At 40.6% G+C, this 20,854-nt stretch overlaps 2 protein-coding genes across 4 annotated transcripts in view; one reads left to right on the forward strand and one right to left on the reverse strand.

Moving 5' to 3' along the window:
• The first annotated feature begins 1,043 nt into the window (after positions 1-1,043).
• Positions 1,044-7,759, forward strand: prg4a (proteoglycan 4a). Its single transcript, XM_039816141.1, has 13 exons — positions 1,044-1,125; positions 1,650-1,766; positions 2,833-2,946; positions 3,112-3,171; positions 3,698-3,760; positions 4,272-4,493; positions 4,709-4,810; positions 5,117-5,203; positions 5,716-5,855; positions 6,279-6,438; positions 6,779-6,862; positions 7,203-7,328; positions 7,550-7,759. Exons 1-13 carry the CDS (start codon positions 1,044-1,046, stop codon positions 7,738-7,740), a joined length of 1,548 nt encoding a protein of 515 aa, XP_039672075.1. The 3' UTR covers positions 7,741-7,759.
• Positions 7,760-8,365: 606 nt separating this feature from the next.
• Positions 8,366-20,854, reverse strand: part of LOC120569001 (nucleoprotein TPR-like) — a 31,229-nt gene continuing 18,740 nt past the window's right edge. Inside the window, exons 34-55 of one of the 3 annotated variants that reach the window (XM_039816783.1) lie at positions 20,626-20,709; positions 20,189-20,401; positions 19,640-19,678; positions 18,876-19,070; positions 18,543-18,654; positions 18,214-18,407; positions 17,487-17,557; positions 17,008-17,207; positions 16,362-16,556; positions 15,864-15,970; positions 15,219-15,293; positions 13,939-14,175; positions 13,644-13,848; positions 13,346-13,551; positions 12,905-12,976; positions 11,753-11,844; positions 11,013-11,125; positions 10,798-10,896; positions 10,393-10,534; positions 10,029-10,126; positions 9,037-9,147; positions 8,366-8,768 (exon numbers count right to left, since the gene is read on the reverse strand). In XM_039816783.1, coding sequence (XP_039672717.1) covers positions 8,716-8,768; positions 9,037-9,147; positions 10,029-10,126; positions 10,393-10,534; positions 10,798-10,896; positions 11,013-11,125; positions 11,753-11,844; positions 12,905-12,976; positions 13,346-13,551; positions 13,644-13,848; positions 13,939-14,175; positions 15,219-15,293; positions 15,864-15,970; positions 16,362-16,556; positions 17,008-17,207; positions 17,487-17,557; positions 18,214-18,407; positions 18,543-18,654; positions 18,876-19,070; positions 19,640-19,678; positions 20,189-20,401; positions 20,626-20,709 — 2,913 coding nt within the window. In that variant the 3' untranslated portion in view covers positions 8,366-8,715. The remainder of the gene's footprint in view (positions 8,769-9,036; positions 9,148-10,028; positions 10,127-10,392; positions 10,535-10,797; positions 10,897-11,012; positions 11,126-11,752; positions 11,845-12,904; positions 12,977-13,345; positions 13,552-13,643; positions 13,849-13,938; positions 14,176-15,218; positions 15,294-15,863; positions 15,971-16,361; positions 16,557-17,007; positions 17,208-17,486; positions 17,558-18,213; positions 18,408-18,542; positions 18,655-18,875; positions 19,071-19,639; positions 19,679-20,188; positions 20,402-20,625; positions 20,710-20,854) is intronic. The other 2 variants (XM_039816785.1, XM_039816784.1) reach the window with 2 other exon arrangements.

Here is a 20,854-nt window from a genome sequence, read left to right on the forward strand (position 1 = left end):
TCTTTCAGACTTTGTTAGATCTATTATACTATGACTTTTTATCACTTTTTTTTTCATGCGAAAGCTTCAAGATAATATTTTATGCATACATACTGAACTCTAACAATGATCGGATCATTTAAGACATGAACACCTCCATTATGCATTGTTAGAGCTTATTTTATGTCTGAAATGCTCTGGTTTCTTGATTTTTTATGGTTATTGCCAATAGTAAGCAGTCTGTCAACATCAAAATAAAGTAAAGTGAAGTAAAGGCCTCACCAGATTGACCTTTCTATTTCCCCTCATCCTCTCCTTGTGAAAGTCACCCACATGTAGACACTTTTTATGACCCATGGAGTGAGCTAAACAATCGAAACTCCACCGAATAATTGTCAAAACCACATGACATCAGTGTTGGCTGGCTCAAACACCTCATTCCTTAAGTTGGCTGGCAGGGAAAATGTGACCCAAAGGCAGCAGGTTGGAGTAATTTCACATGTGGGTGAAACCACAGACCTCACAAGCGGGTTAAAACAACACTGAAATATTGTACGTAAGTACTATAATGTTTTTGATTAATTAAATGGTAACTTAAAAGACTAGTAGACCAAGAAATTATTTGATATTGTAAAACTTAGAATATAAAAAATAAAAATATCAAAATACTAGAAGAAGACAGGTTTTTTGTGCAACCAAAAACACAAAGTAAAAAGTAACTGGGGTCATTTGTAATAAGTTACTTTCCATCTCTGGTTTTGAAACGCGTTACTGTGTGTAGGAGTTTATTTATTGCCAGTGTAGGAAGTTTAAATACGTCCCGGCAGTTTTTAATTAGCCTGTGGGTGTAGTATGAGTGTGTGTGTGTTTGTGTGTGCTGCTAATTAAAAGTGTCCTGTCTCAGGGCCTTTGTCCCATACATAAGAACAACAGACGGACAGGTTTATAAAAGGACAAGGAGAGGTGACACTAGACTCATTCTCTCACTCTCTATTACTGTGGCAGTGTGTCTCTCTCTTTGTACATCACACTTTTTGTTCAGCTCAACAGAGTCTTGGGTAAAGATGATGATGATGATGATGAAAATGTCACCGTGGCTTCTGTTGCTTGGCCTTGCTGTGACCTACACTGCAGCTGCTGGACCAGGTATGGACTGACACATTTATTTATTCTTCTAAATCTACACTATAGCACGTTGTTTTTTTAATTTACCATTTTAATCCTTTCTGATGCATTATAGTGTAATTACCTTAGAATGTCTAACCTATTTAATAATGTAATAATATCCCTGGTATGCCTTATAGGATCTGGTAATAATGTCTCCTAATGAACTTGTGATATACCCTAATGTGTTACACTGCACGTATAATGACTTGCAATCAAACTCTGATCCTTTTAATGCAACTTTGATATCTTGAAATGTCTTATAATGCACATGTAATACCTTATAATATCCCTATGCTTTTATATTATCTGGTAACACACCTACTTTGCCTTAAAATGTCTTATAATGCAGCTATGCTATGGTAACATCTAATGTTTAATATTTTGTTCATAATACTTTGGGATCTCTTAAAGTTATGATTCCAATATAATATACTTGCAATGCCTTATGATTGAAAATTAAAGGTATTACTAAAATTTCACCAGTACATGCTGTCTCTCTCCAGGCAGCTGTGTGGGTCGCTGTGGCGAGGTTTTCACCAGAGGCCAGCAGTGTACCTGTGACTTCGGCTGCCAGCAACATAATGAGTGCTGCCCAGACTTTCATGCTGCGTGCATCGCTGGTATGATACTCAACAGATTAAGATATATAACAGCACATTTTATTGATTCATCTGTGTAAATGATGAGATGGTAACATCAAAAAGTAATAGGATACAGCAAAGATACAAGAAGAACAGACCAAAGAGAAGGTATTAGACATGCAGGCAATGAGTGCAGATAATATGTCTCACTTTTAGTTTATAGTGAATAAATGTTGCAGCTCTCGACTTAGAGCTGCTTGAATATTTTTATAATATCATGAACAAATCAAATGTCTCAAATGTGAAAGTGGTCACACTGTCATGCTGACTTTGTAGCTCTGTGGAACTCATTTTTAGCCTCTTTTACCTCATTGTTTTGATTTCTATTCCCTTTTAAACTTGTTTTGGACTTTGGAGCCTCTTTAGCTCATTATTTGATTTATATTAACCCTTTAGCTTCTTTTAGCTCATTTCTTTGACTTCTATATAACTTTTAGCCTATTTAGCTTATTGTTTAGATTTGTATTGAGCTCTTTAGTCTCTTTCAGCTAATTGTTTTGGTTTCTATTAACTTTGCAGCCCCTTAGCTCGTTGTGTTGGTTTTACAGCCCATTTAATGTATGTTTCAGGCTCACTTCTCTCTGCTACCCTGTTTCCAGCAGAATCAGGCAGCTAGTTTTAACAAACAAGCTCTAATAAACCTACTGTTCTCTGTATCTGCTCAGCCATAAACGGCAGACGGACCAAGTCAGTGACTACATTGTGGATCCTCTAACTATAAGCTCCAGATGTTCCTCTCAGTTGTTGGTGGAGACCATAATGAACCTTGAAAGGAGAGAGAATTGGATGGAATTTGTCAAGTGGCAAAAACCCAACTCCAAATGAATGCTAAAGTTGCTGTGTATCTGCAACTGTTTGCTTTATGAGGCGATCATTTGGCAAGAGAGCTGTCTGTCAGTTTGTATCGAGTTCTTCTGCCCCTAGTGGGAAAAAATGGACTGATGCAGCTTTCAATTTCAGACAGTTTGGACCAGTAGAAAGCTTGGGTTGAAACAAGTGCTCAGCTGTGTTGATGACGTTCTGTTGGCCCGTCTGTTGTTCTCAGCTCAGTCCTGTCAGGGGCGTTGTGGTGAGACCTTCAGGCGTGGTCGGACGTGCGAGTGTGATCCACAGTGCATCCAGTACAACACCTGTTGTCAAGACTACCAGCTACAATGCGGTAATGGCCAACAACCACAACCACAGCACTATACACAGTGCCCCACTGGGAGTGAGATACACATACACAATTATAGTGGACTTTAAAGACATAATAAAGCTTTAAGAAGCTTGGCTATTGAATAGATAAAAAGTGCTGTTTTCCACCTTGTCTCTCTGTCCACAGATGCCAGAGGGTCAGGTTCAAACACCAGAACTGTCCAGCCTCTGAGGGCTGCCGCTTCAGGTTAGCAACCATCATACCAAACTAACTAAAAGAGCTTCCCTTTCATTGCCAGTAGCTTTTTGGCTGTTATTTGCTTTCACTTACCAGATCTACTGTCCATTAAATAAAGCAACCAAACAAATCCGTACAGGTATTTTAACCTGCCAATTAGGGCCATTATTGCTCATGTATATTGCCAATGCTCATAATCAGTGAGATGAAGACGGAAAATGAATCTGTATTGACAGAATGAACCTTCTGATTTTTTTAAATATGTATTTAATGAGTTAAGCAATTGGCTTCCCAAATGGGTCAGTAGTGGCACAAGGAAAAAAGGAGGGGGCCCATAAATCCAGAGAAGTGAACAAAATATTTTAAAATGCACAAATGCAGATACTGAGAGGCAACACAAAAGGCTCCTCAGAATTTCAATATATTTTTAAGCTTGTGATCCTTTTTTGAATACCAAACTGATGTTGGATATCAAGTGTGTCCTCACAGTCCACTGCTATGTTTCTTTTGTTCATTATTATTTTTTCCTCCTCAGGAAAACAGAAATCAGAGAGGAGCTGGAGAAAGTCGAACAGTGAAAGCGAGGAATGGTACACAGGTAGATGTTATTCCAATGCTGAGCTTGTTTATTCAAAATGAGAAAAAGACCTTTACTGTGTCCAAACAGCATTCATTAAATACACAAAAATACAAAAAGCTTTTACTACTACCCCTGCATGCTAATGAAGTATGGATTACTTGCTTACTGCATATGGATTGTTTTTTAATCATTTTGTTGGGGAAATTGCATCACTAAAGTATAATTTTAGCTAAGGTGGGCACTGCATTACCCAATATAATAATAATCTAGTTTTAACTTTTTAAGACCTAATGTAAAAGTTCGACATTTTGGGAAATACAGGGGAAACAGCTAACCTATCCTAACTGTCCAGGTGCAGGCCACAAACCACTGACTGACAGCTCCTCTGGCCCCGCCCCTCCTGTTGTACCAACCAATCCACTACGACATGGTTTAGAATTTCATTTTTTCTCAAAAGATAATTTAGTTTCATCTAATCACATAAAAAACAAAAGTCATTGTCTTCCTTTTCCTTTTTTCTCTCCTGTAGGTGTGAGTGACATCCCTGCCGGTCTGCAGCCATTGTCCATCCCTTCCTCTAATAGTGGAGTTCCAGACTTGCCAGCTGGCTACTCTCTGCCCAGATATAGTGCTCCGTCTCTGGGCAGCAGTGCTCCTGTCAGACCCTCTGGTCCTGGAGCTGTCGATGGTAACGTGAATGTCCACCTGGTGCTGTCCCCTGGGGGAGGCACTCCATCTGCGCCAAGTCAAGGTTAATTATACAGAGATTATGTTATTTCATTTTGATTATAACAGTTGTTAAATTTGATTGTGATGAATTTTGAATAATTATAAAAAAAAATTATTACAATTTGTTTAACCGTTTAAAAAAATAACTCTAGTATCCTAGAAATGTTAAACAGAAGTATTCATTTGATTTGTTACATTTAACCACACAATCTAATAAATGTTTGGTTTTGTTCCCAGGTCTCAGTGGCCCAGCAGGCTCCAGACCCAGCACCCTGCAGGACGTAGCCCAGGCTTTGGGTCTCTCTGTGGTGGAAGGAGGCTCTGAGGTACCAGGGACAGGTAGGATAAGTGTGTGTGTATGCATGTGTGTGTGTGTGTGTGTGGGTGTGTGTGTGTGTTGTACAACTTCAGTCTATTTTGTCTGTACATACAGTATACAAATATTACAAATGGAACAATACATATTTATGTCAACATCACAACAAATGTTTTCAATAGATCAGAAGGATCCTTTCTTGAAACGTGTTTCTGTTTTTGTTTGACTAATTAACAAATACTGAAAATTCTTATAATTTATAAAGTTGTAAATAAAAAAACAACACTGTTAAAATGTGTGTGTGTGTGTGTGTGTGTGTGTGTGTGTAGGACTCCTTGCTGATGTCAACCTATGCAGTGATTCTCCCATTAATGGACTGACAGCTCTCAGCAATGGGACCATACTGATATTTAAAGGTCAGTGTTAGTGTGCGTTGTTGCAAACTGTCATGTCCGGTGGACCTTATGGATAAAACGTAATGTATTGTTTCTACATATCGTCGCTGTCAGGCAGAAACCTCGTATCTCCATATTTTATCATTTTAGTTTGTTTTTTCATAATTCAATACTATTGGTCACCCTTTACGTCTGCCTGTCTGTGGGTTTTACAAATATTTAAACAGGGACCAGGCAATTTCGTCTGAGGTAAATAGCTCAAATTAGCTTCTTTTTCTGAATAACAATGGTTTTGGACATACAAGGATTTCACCTGACAGCGACAATATATTAAAGTGTGTGAGGATTTTCCATTAACAAATACATATCTAAGTAAATTATGTCAATATAGTGTTTACATATTTTGTATGTGTATGATCTTAGTATGATCTGTTTATGATAATGTGATTCTGTGAAGTCTCAGAGTGTCCTGTGTAAGCTGTATCTGTGTGTGTGTGTGTGTGTGTGTGTGTGTGTGTGTGTGTGTGTTTCAGGTGATCTGCTCTGGTCAGTGGACCCTGTCAGTCGCTCAGTTGGTCATCCGCAGAGTATCACAGACACTCTGGGTGTCTCCTCTCCCATCGATACTGTCTTCACACGCTGCAACTGCCTCGGAAACACCTACATCATCAAGGTACAGATATTATTACTGCTGCTGTCAGCACAGCTACAACCACTGTCTTACTTCTACTTCTGCTACTGTGTTACTACTGCCACCACCAGTACAACCAATATTAATAATATATCATATTCAGGTTCACACTATTTGGGGTTTCTACCAGAACATGGTTACTTTTTGCTGTCTACTGTTGCTTTAAACTTACACTTATTATAAAACCACTATCAGGGAAATCTATTGGACATCATTCTCTATCATTGAAAAGAAGTCTATGTTTGAGTATACAGAATAAGATATGTTGAAGCCAAGATGTGTTACAGTAAGGTGGCAATATGAACTCAACTCAACACTATGTCTTTGCTATACAAGATCACTTCAGAAAGTCAGTGAGTAGTTGTCCTCTTGGTCACCATCTGCCCTCTTCGTCCACCGCACTAGGGAGACCAGTACTGGCGTCTAGATAGTAACATGGTGATGGAGCCGGGCTACCCCAAACCTCTGGCCTCTGAGTTTCCTGGTCTGACAGGAAGCATTAGTGCTGCACTGGCAGTACCAGCCACCAGGAACAGACCGGAGACTGTCTACTTCTTTAAGAATGGTGAGGAATTCAGAGACACATATTAACTGATAAAACAGAGAGACAGAGGCCCAATCTAGAGCCGGGAGGGATTCACTGTCTTGCCTAAAGCACCCTTTACCAGGTACAAGTTTTTTATTACCTATTACCTATTTTAGTATAGTAGTAAGTTGCTGAATCCCATGAGGGTTAGTGTGGCTGTTTGTTATATTGGTCAGCTCCCAGTATGTGTAGGGTAAATAAGGAGCTCTATGTAGATATATAAATGAACTAAACAAGCTTGCAGATACATAGTGTGTTTTTAATGCTACTTGACTTTATAGACATGATCAGCAGTAGCTTTCCATGTTTTGTCCTTTAGGAGACATCATGCAGAGGTACACCTTCCCACCAGGCAGCACTCCGTCCTGCAGCAAGAAACCAAAACGTTTCGCTCACCAGGCCGGTCAGTACCCTAACAAAATATTATCCCCAAAATGTTGGACTGTTCCTTCAAAAGCCCAGGGAATTGGTTAAAGGGAAATTCCAACAAAAGTTGCAGCATAGGGACATGGATTTGTCACAAAAAAAGACACCACCGTAGCAGTGAGGTCCTCACCACTAACCAACCACTTATATGGAGTATTACCATAATTAACTAAACAGTTATTTTGCAATATGTATTGAGATCATCTCTTAAAACCATATGTTTATTGGGTTATATTATATGAATCAAATTCTATCAAAGCGAGCATGCACTTAAATGTACTTTAAATGCTGTTGTTCTTACTTCTCACATCCATAAGTTCTTCTAAGTGGAGAGATCAACATCAAAGTGTCTCTGAAGGGATTCCCCACCCCAGTCACCTCTGCTCTGTCCATGCCCAGCCCTCAGAGGAGTGACTCATACGAGCACTACGTCTTCGCTGGACGTAAGAACCATCCTACCTGCATTCTGTTTATTCTTGTTAGAAAGCAATATGATTGGAGGCTGTTAGTATAACTCGGAGATAAAAGTATAGTGTAGTTTACCATGTTGAATTTCTTTCGTTTCTGAGGCTTTCCCATTTTGGAAGATGCTGACTTGTGTATGTGGCTTGATTACTCTGGTTAAATGTGTCTGAGCTGTTACACTCTTCTGTCTTCTCTGCAGCGCTCTTCTTCAGGGTCCAGATTTCACGTGACCTGCCAGTGCTGGCCAAACCTGACCCATCTGCAGCCTTTGCACCCCTCCCCATCCTTAGCCCTGCTGCTGTGGCAACCACCTCTGCCAACACGGCCGCTCAAAATGCTAACCCTCCCCTCCCAGCCAACTCCATCAGAGTTTGGCTGCGCTGTCCCTAGGAACATCCTGACAAGCAGACAGAAGCCCTGCTCTGGTAGTTTCTGTATCAGCACAGGTTCTACTTAGTAAACATATCTACTGAGCAAGAAGTAACAATGTACTATTCTTTTTTTTTTTTTAATTAAATTCATGTCCCAATTTTTTATTCCCGTAAATATTTTTTTTCAACTACATACCATCACAAATGTTGACAGCCCCACCCATCTATAAAACCTCAAACATTCCAACTGCTAAAGAGACCTTAAGGGAGAACTTCTACTGCGCTAAAAACCTTTTGGAAAATGTTAATTTCCCATGGATGTGTGATGGGTAGTAATGTATTCAGTAAAGAATTCTCAAAATGAGCTGTTTTGATTATGTTTAGGGATGTAATTATCATTAGTTTTTACTCAGTCAAACAATCTCTGTAAAATATACGTTTTAGTCAATAAATTAGCCAAATCTCCCACATTCTAAAACCTAAAGTATAAGAATATAAAACAAAGAAAAGCTGCAAACCCTCACATTTAAGAAGCTAAAACCAGAGGATGCAATCTCTATGACGGCCATCTTAAATGTGATAAGTCATCGTTGATTGGCAATGCCCTATCAGTCCATAAAAAAAAAATTAAAAACACACATCGCTGCTACTTATTATTCAACTTTATTATCAGAAGCGCATTAACAGTCCAAAGACAAAAGCAAAATAAAGAAACAAAATGAACAAAGCTCTCATGAATACATGTGAAAAAGAAATTACAACACAAAACTAAAAACTCTGGATTTCACAAACAATGCGACCGTACAAATCTGTGAGAAAGGATCCCACACATACAGAGCTGTCATATCTCTTGTGTTATAGTGTGATTAATGGAATTTTGACTGGACAGAAGATTTGAGAATACTGAACGTCTTAAAATAATCCTGGAAATAAGCATTGTCTCTCCATTTCCTTATTGGATGAATTGACTGAGTTACTACTAGTGACATCTTCATTAGGCGATGCCCCCTCTGCCCATGGCTCCTCCCCTTCCACGAGAGAAAGTACCTAAAAACAAATGTGAGGAGAAAGCAGTTTAGAATTAATGAACCACATGATCACTGTTGATACTATCCCCATCATTTGTGTTCCCATGTAATGCTGCTCTCTGCTTATTGCACTTCAATAAACAGCTTCATCATTACCCTTTTGAGTGACTGGAGTTTATTCTGTAAATGTACAATATTAGTGATCGTCAAGCGGGTCTTAAGAGCCTTGAAAGATCTTTACTGACACACTGAAAGTCCAGTCCTCCAGGACTGTTTTGGTTTCTTACCTCTGCGGGTGAGTAACGTCCTGGACTCGACTCTCCCTCCTCTGGTTCCTCTGCCTGACAGGCTGCTGATCAGACTGCTCACTGTGCGCCGATGAATACCACTGCTGGTGTCTATGAATAAAGCCAGAGATGAGCAGTGACGCTGCATATTAGACTTTCAGTGACAGAGCACAAGCTCATCACATCAGGTCATGCTATACATAAGAACACAGCAAACTACTCACAAAGGTCATAACATTTATACAATCCATTGTATAGAAACATACTCTTTTTAAACTAATCTTACTTTACTTAGCTCAAGTGCAAGAAATTAAAAGCTATGTTATTTTATACACTTGTTATACTTATTGACTAGTTTTTTTTTTCTCCTTACTCTTATTTTGGCCTTAAGTTTGACTGTGAGCAACTGCAACTTAACAATTTCCCTGAAGGGATCCATAAAGTATTCTGATTCATATCACAGAGGACAAAGAGATTCAGCTAAACACAAATATGACCGCCGGTAGTTCTACGCCGAGGAATTCAGCAGGCTTGTTGGAGCATATCAGAAAGCTCCTGAAACTTCTTTCTCCATATGAAAATATTTGCTATAATAGGACAGGCATCCCTCACTGTACAACTTACTGTGGTTTCAACGTTTTTACCTATAGATTAAATAAATATTTGATATATAGAATTTGATGTAGTTGTCCTAAATCCTTAAAACAGTGTTATTGCAACAACTTGTCATAGTCATTACAATTCATGTATGGGATGTGAACTTAGTTCAATACACAGTATACTTTCTGCAGGCCTATATCATTTCAAACATCAAGTCCATGACAACTAAAACAAGTGAAAGGTTGTGTTGACGTGGAAGCTAACATGTTAGAATGTGAATAAGGCAACGTGGCCTAACAAGGTTGTTTACATGCCAGGAAACGTTGGTTAGGGTTCATAATAAAAATCATGCTATTTGGCTTTTAATTATGTTCATAGACGGAATACTTTACCAGGGTCTTGGCTGGTAGATGGCAGTGATGCATCATCACTCTGCTGTCCTGTTGACTCCATGTCTGTCTGGCTCTCCATAGAGGATTCAATACCAGGACTGGGAAACACAAATAATGTACTCAAACACAAATACTCCATCAATACACCATAATTGTCTGGCACATTCCGATTACAATTAAAAAGGTAAAAATACACCTTGTATTAGAAATTTACTTTCACAAGCTACAATGTTCCAACCAGTGAACTCAAACCTCTTTGTCACATATCTCTGCTTCTCTAATCGTGTTGCTTCAGCAGGACCAGTTGGCTATCTGAAAGACATTTTCCAGTTTTAATCCCTTTGACTTATTTAAAGTTGCTTACCCATCTCCTTCCTGCTCCATGAAGACTTCATCTCCATCATCTGCAGCAGAAGCCATACCGGTGGAGGTGGTTACCATGGGAACCGACTGGGATGCCATGTTGTCACCACTGTCTGAGGGCAGAGACTCTGTGAAGACCGTCACTAATAGAGACAGAGAGCCACGATGCAGCTTTTATAGTGAGCTGTATAAAACATATAGGTATCTAAAGAGCCAAAATGAAGCTCAAAGTGGGCGGCTCCGGCCTCTCTTTGAGCTTCATTCTCAGTGCCAGGGGTTGCCCATCTCCTGGCTAATCCAAAATTAGGCAAAGAGGGGAGCAATGATGGAGCTGAGAAGGGCTGAATGAAGCCTACAGTCTATTGCCGCTTGGTTGAACTTTCATAATGTACAGAGTGTGTCTCACCTGGTGCGGCCACTTGTAAAGGCGTGGTGGGGACACTCCTTCCTCCTCCGTCTTCATCATGAGCAGCCAGGAAGAGAGGAGACTCGTACATCCCCAGACCTACACACACGACAGTAGTAAAGGCAGACAGGATTAAGTGTTTAAAAAAACTAAATGAACACGTAATGTAAGACGTTTGAGCTCAGTCCAGGTGTAACTGTGTATGTGTGTAGTACCTCCTTGAGAGGCAAGCTGTCCCAGGTCAGAGTGTGAGGCGGATGTCTGAGGCAGCAGGTCTTCTGGAGGCCCAAACCTGAACCTGGTGGACAGACCTGCTACCTGAGGAGAACTGAGGAGATGAACGACACACATGTGAGAGTCACAGTTCCCACTGAGGTTATGATCGAGCTTTCTTCCAAGATCATCCAAACACTCCACATAACTAAGCTTAAATTTGTTGTTAGAGTTGGCTTTAAAGTGTTTAAGTTTCTTTTCTAATCATCATCCAAACCGATGAACATCTAGGGCTCATAATTTATCAGTTTGAACAAAATCTTTTTAATATAACATACAAAACTGGGTAAAAATGTGGATTTAAAAAAACAGCATGTGGTGCAAATACTCTACATCTAGAAGGTTAAATCAAGAAGCTTATTCTTGATTTTTGTCTTTCTTCCTATCACCGGGGGGATTTTCTGAGGACTTCTTACTGTAAAATATGATGTATAGTGTTTTCTTGCAGTGGGAAACACACAGGGTTTCCCCCATGAGATAACTTCAGCCTGATGTCTGACATGCAGTGCAGAACAGAGTTATTTTTTTCTTACATCAGCACCTGACTATGACGGACTCGACTAGACTTTTGGAAAATCCCCCGATATTTTCCTTATTCACTAAAATTCTAGAAATTAAATGGACGATTAATATTACAGATATATGTGCATTTGACACTGCAGTCTTTGTGTGTAGATCTTACTGTATAGCTTCAGCAAAGCCATCAGTGCGGTGTGGGACTACCAGAGTGGGAGTACTGGGAACCATTCGGTCGTCATCATCGAAGAAATGTTGCTGCAACACACAAAACACACTCACTGCAGATCTACTTTACATGCTTCGTACACACAGCAGGACCCTTTTAAGACCAATAACACATATTGGATATTAGGGCTGTGTATTGGCAAGAATCTGGCAATACGATACGTATCATGACAAAGGGGTTACATTTTAATATATTGCAAGATTTCAAATCAAAAAAAAAAATTAGAAAATAAACAGGCAACAGAGATCAAGTTTCAAAAAATGTTCTCACTACAATGAAATGGCTACTATGGGGACTAACATCATCACACACACACACACACACACACACACACACACACACACACACACACACACACACACACACACACACACACACACACACACACACACACACACACACACACACACACACACACACACACACACACACACACACACACCCCATTTTAGAATAGGCGAAAAATAACATTTATACATGAGAAAACTGCATGGGATTAGCATAAAAAGGGGAAGATTTGTGGGTACCCATAAAACCCATTTTTATTTAGATATCTTGGAGGTCAAGGGACCCCTTTAAAAATGGCCATGCCAGTTCCTCGCCAAAATGTTGCCTAACTTTGGAGCGTTATTTAGCCACCTTCCAAACAAGCTAGCATAACATGGTTGGTACCAATGGAATCTTTAGGTTATCAACTTTCATACCAAATCAGTTTCATGATACCAGTAACTTCACTCTCGCTTTCAAAACGGAGCCTGCTGCAGCCTCTTAAAGACAGTAATCTCGGCCGAGATTGCCGGTGGTCTCAGAGGGACGATTAAAAACACCCTTATACACCCCTATAGGAATTGTTTTGACACCATTGACACTCCAACATATAAAGTAAATGTAATCCTACTCCTCAACACACTAGTACACACTACACACACACACACAAGTACACACTCGTACACACACACACACACACACACACACACACACACACACACACACACACACACACACACACACACACACACACACACACACACACACACACACACACACACACACACACACACACACACACACACACACACAATCTCTTACCATACTGCCTATTCCAGGGGTTAGTTGAGGTCCGCGTCCTACTGATGGTCTGCGCAGCTGAGAGGACTGTCTCTGATTAACAAACACAGGTCATCACTGTCAGAGTATTCTTTAAGAAAAGGACATTTTCAAAGCAGTGATCTTGACTAAACTCTTTTTGAACCTGTAAAAAAAAATATCATCTAAATGGCTAAAATGTCAAAGTTAAATGCACTTTTTCTTTCAAACAACTTGCTCCTGATGAGCAAGATAATAGTCTACTATTTGAAGTTTTCGACAAAACCCTGTTTGTATGTTGTGTGATAAAGCTCTAACAAATTGTAACGTGAAGAAATGTTTGTTTAATTTGATCAAGCTAAGTCAGTGAGTGAGTATGTGAATGATTGAGGATGTGAGTAAATGAGCGAGTGAGTGTAACTGTGGGTGTACCTGTGTGTGTACCTGTGTGTGTGGGGGTCCCAGCTCCGGAGCTGGAGGTTGGATGTAGAGCCGTGGTGGGAGGGGGTGTGGGGGCCTACGTGGGTGGGGCAGGCGGGGTGTAATGGAGGAGGAGGAGGGGGAGGGTGCAGAGGGGGAGGAGGTTGGGGGGAAGTGTACAGGGTCTCTGGGGGGCTCGGACTCTGATGTGGCGCTACTGCTGCCTTCATCTGGAAGAAAAGAGTAACTCACATTAAAATGGTTTCACAATGAGGAACAAAGAGATGAGTCGGAGACTACAGAGACCAGGGAAGGTGCTCACTGCTGTGTGACGGCTCAGAGGGACGCTGCGAGTCTGAAGAGGCTCCACACACATTGTCCTCAGCGTTGGAGGCTTCGGATGGCTCATCCTCCCCTGCTCCCTCTTCTGCCTCCCTGCTCTCCTCGTTACTCTCCTCTCCTCCCCTTATCCCGCTGTCACCAGCATCATCCTCATCTTCATCATCCTCTTCTTCTTCTTCCTTATACTGAGGTAGATAAAGAACGCTAGGTTACTTACTACAGAAAACAAATCAACGCTGAAAACATTTTTGACACGATAATAAACGGAACAGCACCCCCTCTTCTTCTTCTTCTTCGTCTTCTTCCTCCTCCTCTTCCTCTTCACCTTCGTCCTCCTGCTTCTCCTCCCCCTCTTTGCTCTCACGGCTCTCGCTGTCCGTGTCGATCACGATGACGTCCCGAACAATAGCGGAGCCCTGAGAGGACATCATATCGGAGGGGACAGACTGGGACACTTCCTCGATGTCTTCGTCATCTTCAGCTAAAGTGGGGTAACAATCCTCTGGAAGCTCCTGCAGCCCAAACATAAATCCATTATTAAGTATTTTAAACCACTGTAGGCGATCTTACAAACTATCATCATTACATTCCAATCTAAAAACAATATACAGTATTGTCTCTGGTAGTGGAGAGGATTTACAGCTTTTAAACTTACTTTGTGTCTCATCTTAGGCTACAACTAACAACCTTTTCATTATACTTTAAAGGGTAGGTTCACAATTTTTCAAGTATGTCTTAAAAACAATAGTCAGGTGTACATATGTCCGTAAGCAATTTTGTAATAAAAAAAGACTCATTTTGGAAGAGATCCACTTGATTTGCCTAACTCAGACTGTTAACGCTTCATATCACCTTAAGATGTTTGATTTGACACTATATTGACAAAAGTAAGTAGACTCTCCTGTCTACATGCTTTTGGTCAGGTCCATGGTTTTGGATTTACATGTTCAGCTATCACATCGAGACTTTTAGCCATACAGTGCATGTTAAGCTTGTAAACAAGAATATTTGACTGTAGGTTGTAGATTGCAAGATAACAAGTAAGAAATAATACAGAGTAATTATGTAATATTGCAAACTGATAAAATATATCTTACACACTAACCTTTAACAAGCTAGTAAACAATAAGGCTTATTGGTTTTACACACGTTATACATACTTACCAATTGTAACAACTAGGTGGGTACAAAACCAAGAATTTCAAATCTTTTCTATAAATAAATCAAGAAAATTGTGCATGTAGTCCAGTTTATTGTCAAGCGAGCGGACATTTGCTGTGAAAACAGTCAGGAGAGCCGGTGTGCTGTGGTTAGCCTTTAGCTTAGCACAAACACGTAAACGCGGCAGACCAGTCTGATGTTTAGTGTTGTTTAGTCATTTATGACAACATGGAATGTTATATTATTTAAAATGTACTTAATGAATAGAAGAAAAGCCCTACGGTCCATCAAGGGTCCATACTGGTCAAACACTAAATTCATACAATAAGTGTCTCTTTGAACAATGCTATGCAACCCTAGCCATCAAATGAAGATGCTTTCAATGGTGACCGACCTGACTGTCATCTGGTGAGTCCTGTCGTTCTCCTTCATCCCTCAGCTCTCCTTCAATCTCCTCATCACCTTCCATCTGAAACACACCAGATTACACAGCTGTAACTACACAGTTAATACATTTAGAAGACCACAACACAAAGCTAGAAATCTGGACTTGGACCTAATTTCCAATAGCAACATTAACTGTCTTCAGTGTGAAACACATTATAAGCATTACATTGCAGTATACATACCTGCAAACTCAGAAGGGCTGAAAAAGCTAACGGTAGGCTAACGTTACCTGCTGTCAAGTGTTTGTTAACTACCGTCCTGTGCGGCGATGTTTCAGTTCCCTCTAACATCCGTTTTCGGAGCATCAGAGAGAAGCGCAGGCATTTAAGTGGCACCTAAATAAGGCACCGAAATCCGTGTTGCTATTTGGTCCGGTAGAGAACGGTCGTTAAGGCACCGGTGCCATATTAGTACACCCCCCCCCCAAAATAAAAACTCTTCGGATCTACACGATTCACGTGGATGACATTTTCCCCTTCAAAACAGCGATTTTCGCCGAAAAGCGACTAGTTTGCAGGTATGAGTATAACACTGAAAGGATATACAGAGAATCCAAAGGCTTTGCATTAGGTTGACTTCTATCTCCGTTTACCTGTAGTGCTATTGTTGGTTTAAGTCGTAGTTTTTTTGTGGTTGGAGGTGTGTGTGAACTCTCTGGTCTGCTCTCCTCTTCCTCGTCCTCTCTGCCTCGCTTTGAACCTTCACACACACACACACACACACACACACACACACACACACACACACACACACACACACACACACACACACACACACACACACACACACACACACACACACACACACACACACACACAAAAACGATATCAGTTAACACAATTAAATTGTTCAGCTGATATCCAGTCAGGGGAAAAATTGTGGATGGAGGTATAAAGAAGTAAAAAAATTAAATAAGTGCATTTAATTTGGTATGAGCACTCTAGCCTTCAGTGTTCACTCGAGAGGTTATTAAATGCGCGGAATAAACGCCACAGGCCAACGACAGTGTCTTTTGTTTCTTTCCTGTGTTTTATGGTTATCTGTAAAGTTGCAGGGATGCCCGTGGGATTTCAGACAAGGTGCTGCTCACCTGTTCCACCCACAGAGGAGGACGTAGATGGTCGTTCCGCCTCCACACTGGGGCCTGCATCCTGATTGGCTGCCTGCTGCTGAGTGGGCTGGACAAACGCGGTGGCCTGAGTGCTGGTTGGCTGAGTTATTGATGTGGCCGTGTTCACCAGACTGGAGCTGGTAGAGTGTACAGAGGCTCCTGCACTCATCAGCACTGCAGAGTGAAACATTATATTACATTGTGACACATCAGCTAACGTAACCAAAACTAACCCAACACACACTATATTCTACTTTAAAAGATTGCATATTATGCAAGAAGCCCCTTTTCGTGTCTATTTAATATAAATATGTGTTCCCAGTGTGACCCCCAAAGTTTGAGAAAACCACCCTCTATTTTTCCTGCTCCACCTTTCAGTAAACGTGTGTGTAAGCACGCCGTTTGAATTTGGATTCCTTAGGACGAAACATTGGGTTTCAGTGGGCGGGGCCACTGAAACCCAATGTTACCACACACCTTGCTGTCTGCCATATTTTTACCTCGCTAAAGCCAGCTCTGTAACAACATGTCAAAGGCAAGAGCAAAACACGCAAATTAAAAATATACACTATCTACTACTAAATTCTACTTTTATTTAAAATTTCTTTTCATCTCTTGCTCTCACCCTCTTGGCTGTCAGTCTGTGTGGTAGGCATGACCGTGGCAGTAGGTGTTGGGATGGGGACAGTTGCCGGGGTAACCATTGGTCGGATGCTGGCACGGGGCGTGGCCTTGTTACCAGGGGAGGGGCTTGGCTTGTTGCTAGGAGATGGAGTACTTGTGGTGGGGCGGATGTTGGCAGTGGGAGGGTCAGACAGGCTGGAGCTGATGGAGAAAGCATTAAAAGTTATTTTTTGCCAACAGTTACTTAATGTTTGTTCTATATTACTGTAAACAGCATTAAGCTTTTGTAATTTACAGTAGATCCATTCTAATCTGGCTCTGAATATTTGTTTAACAATGTCTGTAAAGCTAGAACTTTCTGAATACATGCACTGACTGAAAAAATTAAAGTTTTTAACAAGTGTAAATAAAAAAAGTCTATTTACAACTATTAACTTTGTTTCTGGTGTTTGTGCATGTGTGTATGTCTTGATTAGTTACCTCCCCCTGTCTTGGGCAGGACTCTTCAAAGATATCTGTCTCTGATCTGCAGATCTGGTCTGATCACCCACCTAAGTAACGATACAGGTTGGTAATATTGCAATTAGATGACAGAAAAAACTCAAACATTGTAACACAGATGGCTATTAGATGTAGAGAATTAAGTTGTAATATTTACAGAAAAAATGTCATAATATTTGGAGAAAAAAAAGCCAAGTCATTATGTCTCAATAAGGTAGGTTGCTTTCTAGGGCAAAAAGCAAATCTGCTGCGGTTAGGGTCTTCCAACTCCGGCGTTTCACTCAACAAAGTGGCTAGTAAAAGTCACTGTGTTACATGCCACAACAAATTCTACCTGCATTTGGCGGGTGGGCGGTCTTTAATGCCAAGGCCCTTTTTTGGTGTAAAAAAACAACAACAACAACAAAAACAGACCTTCTTACCTAAAAGTAACAACTTGTACCAACGCATACTTTGATGACAAAATAAGTTCCTGCTACGCAAAAGGTGTCCAGATTAGCAGGTCTGCTATTAGTGGCCCTAATACTTAGTTGTACAATTCAAATTACATCATTTTTAGAGTGAAGAAAAAAAGGGCGTACCGTACACATAATTACAGAACAAAACAGAATTTCTAAAAACATTTGGTCTATTTTGGTGAGATAAAGAGATCTCAAAGAGTGGACCTTCATGTCAGTCATGTCCACAGCCAGCGTGATGCATGTACCTTAGCCCCACTCTGGTCCTGTGGTTCCTCTCTGGGGTCGGACTGTGCTTGCGTCTCTCTCAGTTCTCTCAGCTCTCTGTCCAGCCGAAGAAGCCGTCCTTCATACTGAGACTTTAGGGCGTTCATTCTCACCTCCAGTTCCTCCTTACTCTGTTTCACTTCTTGTATCTCCTGAGTGAGCTTCTCTTTAGCACCTACAGGTTAAGGTGCAGGTAACAAAGTCAAGTTACACTTTAGCTAATGTAACAGAGTAGCTTCTTTGTTCAGTTGTACTTTGTCAGCATGTCTTTAATTTAGTATCTGTGTGCATAAGTGCTTGTGAAACTTACTGTTTAGTTGGTTGATTTTGGTCTTGGCCCCCATGAAGACCTTCTTAGTCTTTTCCTCTTTTTCAGCTATCTGCTGTCTGAGCTGCTCCTCTCTGGTCTTGCTCTCAGACAGCTGCAGGGGAACAACACAGTACTATAACGGCTGATCTTAAAGTGGTGAAAGACATTATTAAGGCACTGAACTGCAAAAAACATTGACAGTATTGACTTATCCAAGGATTTTGACACAGTTGACAGAGTTAATTAGTGAGAATGTTAAGGGTGTCAATACAGAACGAAAGACAGACAACAGTTAGATTAAACATTATTTTGGGAAAGCAGATTTGAAAGTACCTCTTGTTTGAGCTTAGCCAGCTCCTCTTGTAGGGCCTGGTTACCATCACTAGCAACGTTAGCATCACTGGCTTGGATGGACGGGGAACTCTGGCTCTGGTTGGCCTGTGTGGCTCGGCTAGCTTCATTAGCCTGGTTGGCTTCAGAAAGCTGCTCCTGCAGACGCTTAATATCTGCTTCACGCTCACCAATTATCTAACAAAGAGAAACAATTAGGCAAACATGTTGTGTAAGTGAAGACTTTTAAAAAGAAAGACAGTTTGATGCATTTGATTTGACTATAGAGGACGGATGTAAAAATAAAAACTAGAACTATCGCCTTGCGGTTGTTTGCCTCCGCCAACCAACCAAATGTCTCCCCTTCTGTTCCTGAGTTATGGCGTTTAATAACGACCAGAAAAGGATTTTTGCAGAATATAATGATGTCACAGTAAAGTTGACCTTTTGGATATTAAAAGTCATCACTTCATCATTTTATCCTATTAGACATTTGTGTGACTTAGTTAGCGTAGGAATTCTTGAGTTATAGCCAAAAACGTGTTCGGTGAGGTCACAGTGAGCTTGACCTTTGACTTTCAAAATCTAATCAGGTCATCTTTGAGTCCAAGTCGACATTTGTGACAAATTTGAAGAAATTCCCTCCAGGGGTTCCTGAGATATCGCTTTCACACTTTCATAGAAAAGCCAGGAAGGATGGCGGTAAGCATTTGTGCATGCAGTGCTGCTTCTAGTTTAAATAAACTGACTGTAAAGCTTTTCCCAACCTTCTGCAGGCTGTCCAGTTGGCTCTGAAGCTCAGTCACCTGTCAGGAGGTAAGCACAGATCCACTACTTATTAGTTTAAGTATTGCACAAAATATTCCCAGGTTTTAATACAACAGCAGCAACCTTTTGAGAAAAAAAGAAATCTGAAAATGACTTTTGTCTTTACTCGCACAGAGTGCGCAGTATAAGCATTAAGACTTAAACGAGCACTTATTAAATGTGCACAGAAGAAATGCACATTTATCGCTTGTTTACATTAGCTATCCATCAGTAGTAACGGTCACTGGCATCATTTAATGATTTACCTCACTGACATTGAATATTCATGGATCTTATGAGTCTTTTCTCTCCATACGTTACAGCACGATTCTTTCCCCCAAAATGGGTACTGCCTGTCTGGAGTATTTTGTATTAGAAATAACTATGAATGCTATCTAAATGTAATTATGTATTGTAAGTAGGTAAGTATAACTATAAATATAGGCAAGTATTTAAAAAAAAAAAAAAAAAAAAAAATCTACTGAGTAAAGAGAAAGAAGCCTCCTCACCTTGCTCTCTGCTTGGCTGAGAGCAGTCTTGATGCTGCTGACTTCCTGGTTGTGGCTCTGTTGGCTGCTTTGTTGGGTCTGTTGCAGCTCTTTCTGATTAGCGAGGTTCTGCTGAAGGGATTCTTTAGCCTGCTGGAGCTCCCTCTGGATCTGCTGAATCTGGTTCTGACGAGCCTGCGCTTGAGACTGAGCCGATTTTAATTGGTTCTGTACCTTTAAATGAGAAAAGAGCAGGTTAGGCTCTGTGGGTCTATTTTCAGGTGAATTTCTTTTGGTTCTGGGGTTATATAGATATAGATATATAATAGAATGTCAACTATGAATTCAGCAAAAGGTTTGTATATTTTTAGGCGATGTCATCACAAAATGACTGAAGTAATAAAAATGTCTGTAGGTAGGTAGATAGGTGTTGCTGTGTTCTTGGCAGTACTTCTTACCTGCTGGCTGTGGGTCTTGGTTTGCTGAAGGTCTTTCTGAGCCTGGGTCAGCAGGTTCTGATTCTGCTGCAGTCGAGTCTCGGTCTGGGACAGGACAAATATGTGCAAAGAGGTGACAATCGAGTCTGTGATTTCTGCCTTTTCTAATGTATATTCCTTATTAAATTAGTCTACATGTATAGCGAACTTACATTACTATTCTACATTGGTGTTATTACCACCAAAATAG

The sequence above is a fragment of the Perca fluviatilis genome, chromosome 11 (assembly GCF_010015445.1).
Source record: "Perca fluviatilis chromosome 11, GENO_Pfluv_1.0, whole genome shotgun sequence".
NCBI classification, from domain to species: Eukaryota; Metazoa; Chordata; class Actinopteri; order Perciformes; family Percidae; genus Perca; species Perca fluviatilis.

What these genes read in the sequence shown, in the direction of transcription:
- prg4a (XM_039816141.1), top strand. Translation starts at nt 1,044, where the DNA reads ATGATGATGATGATGATGAAAATGTCACCGTGGCTTCTGTTGCTTGGC. An exon ending in AGACTACCAGCTACAATGCG is followed by an intron (nt 2,947 to 3,111) that starts GTAATGGCCAAC and finishes CTCTGTCCACAG; the next exon opens with ATGCCAGAGGGTCAGGTTCA. An exon ending in TGTCTACTTCTTTAAGAATG is followed by an intron (nt 6,439 to 6,778) that starts GTGAGGAATTCA and finishes TTTGTCCTTTAG; the next exon opens with GAGACATCATGCAGAGGTAC.